This window comes from Octodon degus, unplaced genomic scaffold (genome assembly GCF_000260255.1).
Source record: "Octodon degus isolate 3935 unplaced genomic scaffold, OctDeg1.0 scaffold00029, whole genome shotgun sequence".
Lineage (NCBI taxonomy): Eukaryota > Metazoa > Chordata > Mammalia > Rodentia > Octodontidae > Octodon > Octodon degus.
Window position 1 is genome coordinate 13787826 of NW_004524605.1, and position 16398 is coordinate 13804223.

At 36.3% G+C, this 16398-nt stretch overlaps 1 protein-coding gene across 2 annotated transcripts in view; it reads right to left on the minus strand.

The window, feature by feature from the left end:
- Clint1 (clathrin interactor 1) overlaps positions 1-16398 on the minus strand; it is a 58943-nt gene that overhangs the window by 21721 nt on the left and 20824 nt on the right. For both annotated transcript variants that reach the window (XM_023713147.1, XM_023713146.1), the window contains exons 2-5: positions 6677-6781; positions 6070-6166; positions 4056-4164; positions 2970-3134 (exon numbers count right to left, since the gene is read on the minus strand). In XM_023713147.1, coding sequence (XP_023568915.1) covers positions 2970-3134; positions 4056-4164; positions 6070-6166; positions 6677-6781 — 476 coding nt within the window. The remainder of the gene's footprint in view (positions 1-2969; positions 3135-4055; positions 4165-6069; positions 6167-6676; positions 6782-16398) is intronic.

Sequence of the window (16398 nt, forward strand, 5' to 3'; positions counted from 1 at the left end):
TCAGTATCAAATCAGCAAAATAAGTCAGTGGATTTCAAGGGCATAGGGAAAACTCTGATACTGGTAAAAAGAGGAGAATGTTTTAACTGCCAGAAACTGCACATACGACAATCATAAATTATTTTCACGTAGCGCAGAATAATGATGAATATTCAAAGACAAAATGGAAATACTGAGTGGGACTGGTGAAATCAAGAAAAGCTATGCATGAATGTTGGAAGGAAGGCAGGGCAGTGAATAAAAGCCCCCAGAGTAAGCATCTGTTTTAGTCCTTTCCCTTAGGAGCCCAGTGGGGAGGTAAGATTATGAGACACAGACTCTTCCACTGTCATGTCCACATTCAACTGCAGAACCAAGTGAGGGACAAAGAGAAATCACATGATTTTTTTTTTTTTAAATAAAATGTTGAAAACTAAGGCCAGGTGAGGAACAAAAGGACAAAGGAAGTAAGAAACAATAAAATACCAAAAGGTGGCTCATCGTCTTCATTGTGAACCTGTAACAAGTTCAAGTGGTACACATGCTTTTTGGAGACTGTACAAATCCACTTCCCTGAACTGCCTACTAAAAGTTCACAACAAAACGCTTCTGTAAGTCTAAGAAGCTTGAGTACATGTACTGCAGCTGAGGACACAGCTGAGTATACAGCTGAGTGCAAAGCGCTCCCCTCAGATGCACAAGGCCCTGGGTTTATTCCCCAGCACCATCAAATAAAACAAGATGAAACAAAACAAACCAAACCAACCCAAACCCAAACCAAACAACTGTTAAATCTGGAAATGACCACCAACTTAAGAAAAACATGGTACAATGACAAATTTTAAACCACTTTTGGTTTTTTATAAGTGATTTTAGTGGGGTGTGGATGCAAACAGCGGTAAATTCCAGCACTCTGGAAGCTAAGGTAAGGAACAGCTCAAGCTGAAGTCTAGCCTGGACAAATTTGTGAGACCCTGCCTCAAAAGAAAAATAAAAAAGAGCTAGGGATGTAGATCAGTGGAAAGGCCCCAAGTTTATTTGCCAGTATGGGGCTTGTGGGGGGTGATATTCCAATGATCTGTGTGTGCATTTCATTGCTAATACAGAAGAATGAAAACCAAACTGATCAGTGTGTTGGGCATCATATTATATTAGTGCTAATGAGAGTGGATAGTGCTAAGACATTATCTTATATCAGCAGGAAAAAATACAAAACAGCTGAAGTTGAGTAGTTCAGTCTGAAAAACACTAACAATAATTAAGCAAATTATGTGTTGCAAATACACAGGTTGTTTAACTCTACCTCCAATACCAATCCTGTAATTATATGGCTGTGACTGAGTCTGAAAACTTCAATTTTCTAAATTTATCTGACATAATTACATATTGTGCTATTTTAAAAAAAGGATAGAAGTAGAATGAGGAAATGAATTGCAAACAGCAATCTCTACTTAAAAACACATTAACTTCTATAGCTACATGGAAAAAGCTAAGGAATAAAATAACCACTAGGAAAAGTAATCCAATTTCTTATTCTCCTAAGAAACAACATCAAAACATATTTAAATGCTTTAAGAGAATATTTTTGTCTAGTTCATGAAATAGTCTTGTCCAATTAATTGTTTTTTATTTTAGAGAAATATTCTTGTCCAATTTCTGTTACAGAAATAACTTCAAGACATTTAAAGCTTTATAAAAAAATTCTTGTTCAATTCATCAGCTGAATTTTATGTGGTGCTTCAACATAAAAAAGAGAAGTTTTCTGCTGTTAAAAATGATAGATATTGCCATGCAGTATGTTTTTTAGGGTAAGAAAGCAAAAGAGCAAAGAAATGAGATCCTTCAGGTACATGACAGCAGATTTTCACACAGTTCCACTGAAGGAGTTCCAAGGCCTCAGCACAAGCCAGAAATAAAGGAACCTGGATGGAAAGGGGAGCTACAGAGCCACAATAAGAACCGCTACGCTAAGGCGCATGACACTAGTCTGTTTTGTATACACACAAAAAGATCAGGAGAATGTCGGGGCTCACAGAAGAAAAGACGAGTCCAGGGGGACATGCTGTGGAATAGTTACCTTTGGATATGTACTTTGAGCACCTACTATGCTTTTGTATATTATTACATTAAAAAATAAGCATTAGGGTTAATGTTCTAGTTGCCTGGAAATGTGTACAAACAGCAAATAACCCCAGCTGCGAAGCCAGAATACCATCATCCATTTTTTTCTGCATCAAATTATACCAATGCTCACTACGTGTGGTACTATACTCCCAACCCTCAGGAGGCTGAGGCAGGAGGATCACCAGGGTTTGAGATCAGCCTGAGCTACATAGTGAGTTTAAGGTCAGCCTGAACTACACAGTGATACAGTGATACCCTGTTTCAAAAACAAAAAAAAAAAGAAAAAACCCAAAACCAAAAACAAATTATAAATTGCTTAATTATGAGAAGAGAGACAGGCTGGATTGTTATGTTTTATTTTATTTTATGGTACCGGGGACTGAACTCAGGACCTCGCACTTGCCAAGTAAGCAAGCGCTTATTCTACTGAGCTATCTCCCCAGCTGAACTGTTTTACAGACTCTTCTGTTTCTGGCCAAAAATATGAGCTAAACTGTTTTGAATTAGAAAGCTGGATCTGTTGATCAAACTTTGCATTTTTATGTTCCTTTGAAATATAAGAAACACTTCCCTTTTTCTTCTTCATTTTTAAAGAATGGTAACCCTAAGAGAAGGATATACATGCTTTATTCTCTTTTTGTAATTCAAAGTTTGCAATATCTAATTATCCATTAATGGTTAAAAATCATATTCTTCCATCCATAATAAAAACAGGAAGATTCCCATGACCCATGTCAAAATGAGTATCACACATACTCTATATATTCCTTCAAAAAATTAAAAAAGCACTTTGGTGTCTGAGTGATTCCTAAAATACACTAAGAAGCTAAGCTAATGCAAGGTGCCAGCCTATCTTTGATACTCACTGTATCTGAAGCCTCCAACACTGTCAGAGGAAACTCCAACATATTTGTCTTTGTTTTTCTTTGCTTTTTTCCGCTCTTCACGAAGCCTGTCGTCATCCTGAGCAAATTCAACCAATTCCTTCACCTTTTGGCGAATATTTATACCTTGATCCTTGCCGTGTTCATCTTGAGAATGGTAAGAGGAAAAAAACCTTAAGAATTCACTACCTACATACCAAACTCTTTTTAAGGCAAAACAAAGAACTAAAGCTGCAAAATAAGAAATCAACTTCAGTGTTTGGAGAGAAAACACAAGCAAAACCAGTTAGATTGTGGTTTTCATTCCTCTGGCAAATTCTACATTCTGAAATGCCACTTTGGCTTACTAATGACACCAATGACACTATCATGCAAGGTCAATTAAAAATCCAGTGAAAAGATTATTTTATGATGACTATTTGAAATAAATGAATCTATAAATGTTCTCTCTATTCATATTTTAATATGGGAAATCAAAACAAAAAACTTTAATGTTTTCATGAATGAAAAGCACCCCAAATGTCTTGGTTTCCCCTACACAGGCATGGGAACACTAATTACCAGAGCTATGTTTAGTGGAAAAGCTAAATTTTTAAAGTCCTTTCAACCAGGGTGCACTACCAAATGAAACGTGCTGCATTCTCTAGCCTCTTTCACATGCAGAGCACACTCTGGCCTTGCTGCCTTTGCACAGTAAATACTATTTGGTGGGAGGGGGGAAACCCAGCTTCAAACAGATGTGTGTGTTTTGGAGCTCTAACCTTTTCTTCCCATATGATTAAAGCTATTCCTTTATGGACACCACAGGGGACCCGTCTCCAGTGCATATTTTAATATAAACCCGAACACTCATGTTGTATTGGTTCTGTTGTTATTAGCCAGTCTTTTCTGCAAGTTCTTGTCTTCACTAATTAATACTCTAGGGCCCCACGTCGTAGATTCTGCACTCGTCACACAACCAGCAACAGTCACATTCTAATTAGAGCAGAGAAGCTTCTAAGCTGGTTCAGGTGACTGACAACTCCAACTACTGTTTTAATTTGCTTATAAGGTTTTTCTATTGCTCACCTACAAAGTGGTAATTTTCCAGGGATCGCAAATCATAAATGTGTTCTCTGGCACTTGTAACAACACGCTCTGATCCATTTCTTATGAGGTAAGCTAGGAGCAGCAAAGACTGTAAAAATATAAAGCACCAAATCATTTAGTGAAACGAATTCTGGTAAAGCTTTGGTACATGGTCAAAAAAATTCCAACATTACCAAATAAACAATCTTCAAGGTAGTTATGGGGAGGGTTCATATACTGTGTCAGACTTTACATAGTCTTGAATTTACACTGTCAATTTGAATGTATTCTAATCCCAACATAGTAAACAAATTATCCAATGGATACTATATATCCAAAAATTTTTTAAAAGTCAGTAATTCAAATTTTCAACAATATCTGTCTATATAATATAAATGAAATGAAAGGTTTTACAAAGCTGGCTCAGTTTTCATTAGAAATTTCAGCAGAATTATTTGGTAATTACATAATTCCATGGTATTCTTCTCATATAAAATTACACTTTAAGATTGATAATGGCTTTTGTTTAAAAAAAGCCAACACTAAAAGAATGTTTCAGGAAATTTTGCTAAAATGTAAACTAAGAATGATTGCTAATGACTATGGAGGATTTTATAGAGCGATCAAATGGTTCTGGAATTCGGTAATAGTGACTGTTGGACAGCTCTGTGATATACTAAAAATTACACTGAACCATACATTTTAAACTTACCCCTACTTGGAATAAACCTAATTTAGACTGATGAAAGTGAGGGGCACAAAATTTCATCCTACCAGAAATTAATTGTATTTTTAAAAGTAGTTTAGTCAAGTATTAAAAATAACAGCAACAAAATCCATGAGTTACATTTTAAAAAGCATTTTAATTTATAGGAATTTCATTATTTCATCATACCTACTATATAAGCAGAGGAAATGACAGCAAGTGTTTTCAGAAGCAAACAAAATAAAGAGCACTAAAGTGCAGATTTCACTTCCAAAAGCCAAAATGTTCAAGTTCAACTATCGGTTTTCTGTTATTTTGGAAAGTATATTTTGAGTAGCAAGAAAATATGGTGGAGAAAGACCAGATGATTGCCTTATTCTATCTGCATCTATGTATCCATCTATCCATGCATCCATCATGCATCCATCCATCCATGCATCCGTCAGAAAAGAAAAAATCTGGCAAAAGGAACATGTTCACAAATAAAAAATGTTACAAGTCTGTAAATTTTAGAATCTCTAATTATATTTTTGGTGCTAAAAAACTGTTATAAAAGGGCCGGCCAAGTACCTCAGTGGATCAAAGTGCCTGCAAGTAGGCACAGGGGCTGGGCATTGGATCCCGGGGCTGCACACTGGCCCCGCCCCCAGGGCACGCTGAGATGGCAATTGAGACTGGGCATAGTGGTGTGCCCCTATAATCCCAGTTCTTGGGAGGCTGTAAATGGGAGGGTCACTACCAGTCCAATCTACATAGTGAGACCATGTAGACTCTGTCCCCAAAACAAAAAACTGTCATAGTAATTTAGGCAAGGTTTTACGTAAATCACGAACCAGGTTAGTCTTCTTTCAGTCCTAACTGCTAATACACCAAACATGTATCTGATCAAGACATTCATCACTTTGATATATATAAATATTTTAAGCAGAAAAAAATTAATAGATAAAAACATTCAACATTTAAAAGTATGAAGCCAGGTGCAGTAGCGAGGCCAGAGGGCAGCAAGTTCAAGCTCTGTCTAGGGAACAGCGAGATCCTGTCATGGCTGGGGATGTAGCTCAGTGTGAAGGACCCTGGGTTCAATCCTTTGCACTGCGGGATCGGGGCTGATACACTGTAATTTCAAACATTTTACACTGAGAACAGTTGTTTATGATGACCAGAAAAGATAACACAAATAATAAACATTTATTTTTGCCTTTTGGACTATCTTGTCAGTGTTTAATATCTGTCAAAATAATTTCTATATGGATGGCTTACATTTCAAGCACTTATTTTTAATGTTACAAAACAGGTTTATATTCATACCTTATAAACTCTTCTCCAATTCTTTTTATTATCTTTTAACATTCGGGACCACAGCATGTTCATAAGTTCTGGGAATTGTTCATACATAAATGTAGCCCTGAAAAAAGAATAATTTACCTTAAGATGCTGTAATTGGTTAACTCTGACAGTAGATGGCAGGCTTGCTTTAAGTAATCGTTTCTCCAGAGTTTAGAAAAGAATTAATAAACTTAATTTAAAAAATTTTTTATAAGACACACTTCCTCCAAAATAATTTTCCTATATTTAATAAAACACCTAGACATTTGTAAGCCCTGTTAGTATCATACTTCACATGCTCTATTATCCTAGCACAGTGGCCCACATGTTCATTAGGATTCTTCAAAATTTACATGGAAGTTAGTCTACAGTAAGTCTGCAAACGTCACTGAAAAAGAAAAACTGTGTTACTTTTGAGCTATTTTTTAAGGAAAATGAACTTTACATTAAACTTTCTGTATCACTATGTGATTGATTATGGAAAATCTATACTTGGCAGCTGAACAGTTTAAAACTGAAAACAAACTTGGTATTTCTGTGTCAAGATACTCTGATTCTTTCTGCACTGCTGAGTCAAATTATCACTTACTTGGCAATCTCTCCCATGAGTTGCCCAGAAGGTCCCCAAGGATCATCATTCGTTGCTTCTCGAACCTTAGACTCAATCTCTGAATAATTCATAACCACATTGGTGCTGCAGAAAAAAAAAAACATGCATGAACATACACATAAAGATTAGCATCAAAACTGAGAGACACATGAAAACTTAATAATGACACAACTGGTGTCCTAATGAGCTACCACTGTAGGGTGGAAAGAAGTCATCTTTTGTGCACAAGCTACCCCAAGGACACTACATAGCACAGTTAAGTTAGTTGAAAGAAGACTTTACTATTCCATTAGCCCTTAAGAATACAGATGAGAGATCATATTAGTGTTGGCTTAAGTCCATTAATAAAATGACTTTGGGTCAAATTAAAAAGGAAACTGAACAGGCACAATCTACTATGAAACTAAGTTGTCAGTTTCCTGACCTTACTTGGTTTATATGCAGGCTTATGTTTCCTGCTTAAAGAAATTTTGTAGATTAAGCAAAATAAAACAACAGCTGAACATTATATAATTCTTTTCAAAGGATGATAAACAAAAGTACTCTACAAATGTTTAGAACCATCATGAACATTTATTTATGTTCTGTATTTATTTTTTTCTTTCCATCCTGGGGCTTGAACACAGGAGGTTCACACAGAGCTACACCTCTACCTCATTTTTTAATTTTGAAACAGAATCTCACTAAGTTGCCCAAACTGGGCTCAAACTTGTGATCCTCATGCCTCAGCCTCCCAAAATAATAGGAGTACAGGCATGCACTGGGACTCTTTTTCACTTATTAGATACATTATCTACCTCATTATATAGTCACTGTAATCCTTTTTTTAAAACTACATAGTACTTCATCAGGAGATTGTGTGATATTTAATTTTCACTTAAGCAACTGGGCATAGTGGTGCATGCCTGTAAACGGAGCACTTGGGGGGCTGAGGCAGGAGGATCACCAATAGTTTGAGGCTGGCCTATGCTCATAGCAAGTTGAAGGCCAGCCTGTACTACACAGTGAATCCATCTCAAAAACAAAAAAACCTTCCAGGTAAGACTTCAGTTATGACCATGAACATGGGCTTTAGGAGTCCAAAAAAACCTGATTCCAATCACATCCTTTGTGACTTTTGGCAAAATCACTTTAATTATCTTAGTCTCAATGTCCCCGACTGTAAAATGGTAATAAATAAAAATTATACCCCAAAGACAGCATATTATAAATGTTATTTAACAGTGTCTAACAAACAGAAACTGCAATAAATGTTAGCTATTATTACTAAATATAATAAAATCCATCTACTAGGATAATCCTAAAACTAAATATTTAATAAGAAAAATCAGCTTTGAAAAGAATACTTTAATCGGTCATGCTTTATGAATTTAAGAATTAAAAGATATTCTGAGGAAAAGAAATACGTAACATAGTACAAGTTCTCATCTGATGTCTAAAGTGCCAATTATTACTGAATAATTGGTACAACAGGTGCCTGTGAATATGGTAATTCAAATCTTCCACTTAAAATTAAACCTTAGAAATAGTGAAAAAACAAAAAACCACGAACAACCCAGAATTCAGTAGCTGTAACTTTTATATATCTTTTTTACTGTCTGGTTTTTTCAGCATCAAAAATTTCCATTTTAATCCAGGACAACTTGGTGGAAACTAGCACTCAAAAATTTACTGCAATCCGTTTAAGTTCTTTAAACTTCAGGGAAGTGACTAATGGATAGGTTTGGGTCAAATTTAGAACAATTATGTATACATGTGACCTGTTAAATCACTAAGGAAATCTGCTTCAAGATTTATATGTTAAATACTATCCTAAGGAAGACTGAAATCCCTTTTAAAAAAAAACAAAACTTGGAGAAAGTTCCTTCCTAAAATACCAACTAGTTTAATAAAATAATAAATTATTTCTTTGGAACTAAAATAAATCCAGAATCTCTACTGCCTCCCTGAAGTTTAAGACTATTAATAAATGAATACAGTAATGATTCTATTGACAATAATTTTATGTATAAATGTAGACAAGTAATTTCCCTCTAATTTTATCAAGGATGGACCTAAAATAAAACCAAGGCAGCCAATACTCTATTTGCAATTTAAGATGCCATAAATGATGGATTTCAGAATGCCTTTGTTTATCCTAGTGGCTGAATAATACGTGGCTTAGGCAGTTAAAAGTGTCAAAATGCAGCTGTGAAAATGAACAATAGCAATTAGGATTATAACTCACCCAAGCATTTCATTATCAAGAATGCACTTGAAGTCCCTCTTCATTGTTTAATTTGTCAGAGAACAAGATGAAAAGAGTTAATCACCAGTCCACGTATATGAAATATTTTACCAAAACCTTCATAAATGCTGTAGTTTTTGGAACACTACTCTCCTTGTTCCAGCTACAAAGACCAATGGGTCAAATGAGAAAGGTCCTGTTTCTGTAACCCTTCACAAGAATCTTCGCTATAGGCTTTTGTGTTTAAATGGTATGTGTTTGGAGGAAAGAGGTGGCAGAGAGCCAGTAATTTAAGAAAGAATCTCTTCTTTTTTTGGTTGAGAAACAATGGAAGCCATTAGAATATAGCATACAGTTATAAAGTTTATCCACAGAAGGATATGGCATGGCAAATAGAGTAACAAACAACCCAGAACACTCTCATGAAGAAATAGCTAATGCTACCTATTTTCCAATAAAATTGCTGCTTTCAGCTACTAAAAGGAATTCTTTAATGATGAGATCTGATAGCATAAGTAATTCCAAAATAAAGTGTTTTTAAATTTCACATAATTTAGAAACAGATGCAAATTAAAACAACAACGAAAACCAGAACACTGTATAGTTTTGGCTTAATCCAAGTTATTTTAAAATGATGATTTCTAAAAGGGCAGAAATGATGTTTTGATTCTTTCTTTTCCATACTTTCTGCTGTACTCAATCCATGCTCTACTCACTATTTCAGTAGTATTTTTAAAAAAGTAAAATAACCCCTCTCCCAGAAAAGAAAAAAAAAAATCCAAATGTAAAAGTAAAACAATTTAATTCTTACAATGTTCTAAGACTGACAAAATGTCTTCATTCGTCTTCTACTTTAGACGCTAGAGGGGGCTCTCTAGTTAGTTTTTAAACAGGCACACAAAATCCAAACAAAGGTCTAGAAACCACTGAGCTGACAAAAATTACAGAAAAACACCAGTAAGTTCCATACCACTTAGACTAACACTACAGTCTAACAAGTGACTTCTGTACTTAGGCTGCTAAATTGAAATTCCTGACCCAAAATTTTAATAAATCATCTCTTTATACTTAAAATAAAAGTAAAGGCAACCACTTTTGTTAAAAGCCGAGCAATCCATGGGAATAAGCTTTTCAACTCACATTTTCTTTCATCCTGAGAAGGCAACCAAAAATACTCTGATAACACCAAAACATTGTTTTCTGCATATTCTTTAAACCAGCTTGGCAATGATATCAAGAGACCCCAATTTAAAACATTTTCTAATGCGTTTTAATAATGCTTTTGCTGGTCATCAACTACTTTTTTAAAAATTAATTTTATTGAGAAACAAATAGCAGTGAGACAGTTTCAAAACCAATTAATAGAAGTTTCAATAATTAATACACTGCATATTGCATCAATTACTTTCTATCTCTAGGTTTTTACCTAGCTTATGCATTTAATTTACTCAAACATGAAAACATAATAATCGGGTGGAAAAGTAAAAGAAAAATTTACTGCTGTATTTGACATTTCTTTACTAGCAGTAAATGTTACTTACCTAGAATTCTGAAAACAATCTAATGGTTAGAAGAAAACCTCCCATGTGTTTTAGGACACTCAGAATTTTGTTTCCCCTTACTTAAGGTTACACAGTAATCTTAAAACTCTGTAACCACAAGAGCAGACAAAAGTCTCTAACTTGATAAAGAGGTGCAATAATAATTTTTTTTCTGCTGGGATAACAGGCACGCACCACCATGGGGGGCGGGCATGGTATGGCACGCCAGGGATCAAACCCTGGTCTGTGCGCTTGTCTAAGCAGGAGCTTTAGTCTGCTGAGCTACCTGGCTGGCCCAAGATGTGTAATAATTACGGTGACTCTGTCTAAACTTAGTAGCACAGTAATGACTGTTAAGTAGTTCAGTATAACTGCTTAACAATGCTAAAACTTGAAAGACTTTAATTACAGGCTGGAAAACGCACGGAATAAGCAGTGATGAACACAAGAAGCTACAAGGGTAAAATTCACAAGTACAATAACAGTTTGCACGTGTAATGCCATTCTTTGCGTCTGCAGTGCTTTCACACACTGCCACATTTGCTCCTTGAGACCCTCAAGCAGTGGGGACCACAGAACTAAGCAATTCCCCCAGTAAGAGGACTCAACTCTCCACAACCAATACCACCGCTCAGCCAGCCTTTAAAGGAACTGCTGCAAGTCAGCACCCTCCACCTCTGCACAGGAGCTTCTAAGGCTCTGAGAGACAAAGGTGGGCCATTCAGTCTGAGAGACAGCAGCATTCGCTGTGGCCCTCCTCCTTGCTGTCCATTTTCTTCTTATATGAACTTGACATCAGTAAAATACCAAGTTATTTTATTGGGTCACTTTGGATCCAGGTTTTAAGGCGGATCTAGTTCAAAGTAAAAGCTAATATGGATGAGGTTTTTATTTACAGTAAATGCTTCTAATCTGCATTAAGAAAAATCAGTAAAATGATTAATAAGAAAACACTAGCAGGCATTATTGCATCTTCTAACTGCTAACCAAAGAATGAGGAAACTAGACTGGTAAGACATGTTTCCTAGTTTGTCTATTTAATGTAATTTTTTAAAAGCTAGAGTCAAATAGATCTGTATTTTTCATATAGTTTCTTCTTTATGTTTTAGCCTTATAACAACCTGAAATCAGGAACTACTTTGAGATCTTATATATGTCTTATCACGTGCATATATACAAGCTTTGACACAAAGATAGAAATAGACAGGCACAAATACAAACTTAGTTTCTTCTTTTCCCATACTTTCTAAAATTTTTCCTATGACCATTATATAGTAACAAGGGGAAAATTATTATCAAACACCACTTAAAATATAAATCTGGAGTTGGGTATGGTGGCATACCTATAATCTCATCCAGCATGTCTCTTAATCCTAGCACTTGGGAGACAGAAACGGGAAGATGAAAAGTTTAAGGTCAGCATAGACTATATACAGAGGCCTTGTCTCAAACAGAAAAAAAGAGGTAATACATTACAACTAAACTTTACAGTCGAGGGAGCACAGTAGACACATTATTTATACTTCCAGTATGCTATTTTATCAGGTGAAGAAGCACAGGAAAGTAGTAACTACAACACACGTGTATACATTAAAATGGAAGTGCTATGTATATAAAACTATAGGGAACAACTTAAGTACTCCAATTTTCAAATTAACATGATTTTTAAAAACTGTATGAGTAAAGAATGCGTTTGATATCAAAACATGTATCTAAAAACTACCTCAAGGGCTAGGGACATAGCTCAGTGGCATAAGTGCTTGCCAGGCAAGCACAAGGTCCTGAGTTCAACCCCCGGTACAAAAAAAAACAAAACAAAACTAAACTAAACTAAACTAAAATAAAATAAAAACTACCTCAATCTCAATGCCACAAAGATTTCAAAAAAGATACTTGAATGAAGAAGCTTCATAAAACAATCATGCTCAATTTTACGAGCAAAAAATTTCATAAAACAAAGACAAGGCTTTCTGAGATAATAAGTCATTTAACTCAGGAAATGTTTCTTTTTTTTTGGGGGGGGGAAAGGTCTACAGGGTGTTTAGGGTCTCACCACTAGATCAGACTCGTTGTGATCCGCCTGTTTACAGCCTCCTAAGAGCTGGGATTACAGGTGCACAACACCATGCCCAATCTCAACTGCCTCTCAGTATGCCCCAGGGGTGGGGCCGGCACGGCAGGTCCACCCCCTGGCTCTTGTGCCTGCTTGCAGGTGCTTTGATCTGCTGGGTTATTTGGCCGGACCTTTCTTTTTCTCTCTCTTTTTTAATGTTTCTTTTTTAATGCTTCTAGTCAAAACATTGAAAGAAATGCATGAAGAACAATTCTCAGAGCTTAATAATAGGCCTTGTGAAACCCAGTTTTTATCAGGGGATGGCTTCCAACACATGGCTCTATTTACAAGCTGAACATTTCAGAGTTTCAATAATCACAGCTTACAGTTGGTCCTGTGTTGCATCTTGTTGCATTCACATTAACGGTCACATATTTACTGTCAACAATCAAGTCTACTACTCCTAAATTTGGCAAATATACATCTTTCACTGCTAGGAGAAAATCTAATGTTCTATAGAAAAAATGACGGAGGAGGTGGAAAAACTGATTACTTAGTTGCATGTTTACCATTTCTAAAGTCTTTTCTTGATCTGAAAATAAAGCCATGACAAATGTCTTCACACAGGAAATAGGAGCAAGCACTCTAACCTAGCAGGTTATTCTCTAATGCTGCCCCTATTGGGGGTAGGGGTTGAGGGGAACTACGTACTTTTTTGGAAAATACGTTTTCAATAGCAACTCCTTAGTGATGAATTTCAACAAACTCAGAATTTCACACTTAGTAAATGTCAGTAAATCTTAACGTTGCTAGGTCATTCCAAAATTCATTTTCTGTTGTTGTGCAACAATGCCCCCCCAAAAGTCAAAATTCCTAACCTAAATGGAAAAAAACATATTAATATATAAAATGACCTCAAAGCTGGGCATGTAATGCAGAATCCTATGCTCTGGAAGGCTGAGACAGGAGGATTACAAATTCAAGCCCAGCCTGGGCAATTTGCCAATTTAGCAAAGACGGTCTCCAACACTAAGGGCTGGAGGCACACACAGGTGCTCACACACAGGGACCTAGAGACTCCTGAAAATTACCTTTTCTTTAGTGTTTAGTAAAAAAATTGAAACCATCTGACTAAAAGGGGGGAAAATTCATGTTCCCCTCTTACACATGTACTCTGAGCCCTGCCTGAACTACACAGTGAGTGGGAGGCCAGCCTGAATTAAGAGACCATCTCAAAAATAAATAAATAAATAAATAAATAAATAAATCAAAATGAAACAAAAGAACAAGCAAATTTAGTAAACTTCAGTTTGAGTAGGGAGAACTGAAATCTGAGACATGTAAAAAAATCTGAGGTTCTCTCAGCTCTTCTACAATAATGATCTTTCAGAAAATAACACAGCTATTAAACAACAACAAAAAATTTATTTTATTTCAATCCAATGATGTTTCACTTATTCATTTGGGATGAGTATGTATATATTATTTATGGCTTCAATTCTTTACACAGACTATAATATATTATATGCCTTCTGATTGCCTCTGCTTTTTAAGAGCTTACACTAAAATTCAATGCTGTAACATGAAACTTTCTTTTAAAAATAATTATCAAGAGTTTGCACTGAAATATACCTTATCTTTTATCTTATAATAGTACAAAAATGCAAATAAATAAAAGAACAACTTACCATACTTTGAGAGAGGTGTGAAGCTCCATAGTAGTTTCCTTTATCTATCATTCATTCATTCATTCATTCATTCATTCATTCACTCACTCACTCACTCACTCATTCATTCATTCATTCATTCATTCATTCATTCATTCAGTACGGGGTCTTGTTATGCAGCTTGCACTCACAGTGATCCTCCCGTCTCAGCCTCCCCAGCTCTGGGATTACAAGGTGTGCACCACCATGTCCGGTCTCAGTGGTCAGTACAGAGCTCCCTGAGTTCCAGGGGTTGGCAGGACATGCAGTTCCAGAGATAGAACCCAGGTCCTTGCGCTTGCCAGGCAGGTGCTCAGGCAGCTAAGCTATCTCCCCAGACCCCACAGCCCTTTTCAAAGCTTCTTTTAGAATAATTCTGGATGTACAGAGAAAGATCAAGTTAGTTACTAGAGATGATTTTCTGAACTATTTAAAAACATGGCACAGAACAAAAACCTGCCTAAATCCAAACTCAAGCTGCCTGCTGTCTGATATTAAAATTACAAAAAAAGTGTTAATGTTCAAAAACACATTTCCAATTTTTCCCTCCCCACATACTTTAAGAACACAGAAAATTTCCCTTAACAGGTATAACTATACTAGTCATTAACATTCTAATTATTTTAAGAAAACTAAAGACTTCTTTTTTTTAGAAAAAGTTATTCTCACATTAATGTTAGTATCAAATTCTTAATCTCAGTGGTGTTGATGCTGGCCTTGAATTTTAGTAATACAACATAGTATTACCATAGGGTCAGGGAACTAAACTTTATAGTATTACTAAACATTTCTAACTGATATAACTTAGTATTCTTGTAAATTTAACTCAGGTATTTTGGCTGTCTTTGTATGATTTCCAGATAAAGCAGAAAGATAAATTCTATAAAACTGACAGAAACCATGTTTCATAATAAAATTAAAAATGGGGACTGACAATGTAGCTCAGTAAAAAGACCCTGGGTTCAAAACCTACTCTGCCCCCCCATCTACAACATTGTTTCCTTCCTTCCTTCCTTCCTTCCTTCCTTCCTTCCTTCCTTCCTTCCTTCCTTCCTTTAACGTGTTTAGTACAGGGTCTACAGAGTCTCACTGCACAGATCGGACTCGTAGTGATCTTCCTGTTGTCAGCCTCCCGAATGCTGGCTGGGCTTATAGGTACATATGCCACCACAATCAGTCTCACGGGAGTCTCAGTATGCCCAGAGGATGGGGCCAGCAAGGCACACCCAGGGATCAAACCCCAATCCCTGTGCCTGCCTAAGCAGGCACTTAGTCTGCTGAACTATCTGGCTGGCCTAAGACTGCTTTCTATAAAAGTAGTTTTCAGATTTTAGGGGAAAGCAATGGCAAAAGATGACCAAATAAAACAATGAACAATGCAAGTAGAACAAAAATAAGCTGTATGGAACAATTCCTTAACACTCTTCATTTTGAAACAGCATCTCCCCATATTGTCCAGGCTGGTCTTTAACTTCTATGATGCCCAGGATGGCCTCCAATCCAAGTTTCTACTGCTCAGCCTCTCAAGTGCAGAGATTACTGGTGTGCAGGAGTAATCTCAGGACCGAATCCCCTAACAGTCTTGAGAGACAAGTGTTTCTTCAAAATTATAAAGTGGAAATGCTTGAACAAACTTTTTTTTTCTTTTGTTTTTTCATTTTTGCAGAACCAGGGATTGAACTCAGACCTTTGCGCTTGCCAGGGAAGTGCTTATTCTACTGAGCTATCTCCCTGGCCCCTTGTACAAACCCTTGACAACTGTAGAAACAATGTGCTTCTTCAACCTAAGAAACCAATATAGTATCTAAATCCAGGTTTTATTTCTCAGGTAATAAACTTGAATTGCCGAACATTTCATAAATTCAGTGATTCTATGTGGATTTGATTATCAGTAAAAACTGTGGTTAAATTTGATGTGTTCTTTTCTTAATACATATAAAGCAATACTCTCTGTCTGCAATTCCTCACACACTATTAGCACTACTAGTTGATGGTGAGTCATTTGTTTTTAAACAAAGATGGGCCAGCCAAATAGCTCAGTGGACTGCTGTGCCACCCCCCCCCCCCACGGCGCACTAAAATGGCAACTGAGACTGGGCATGGTGGCGCACACCTGTAATCCCAGCTCTTGGGAGGCTGTAAACAGGCAGATCACTACAAGTCTGACCTAGCAG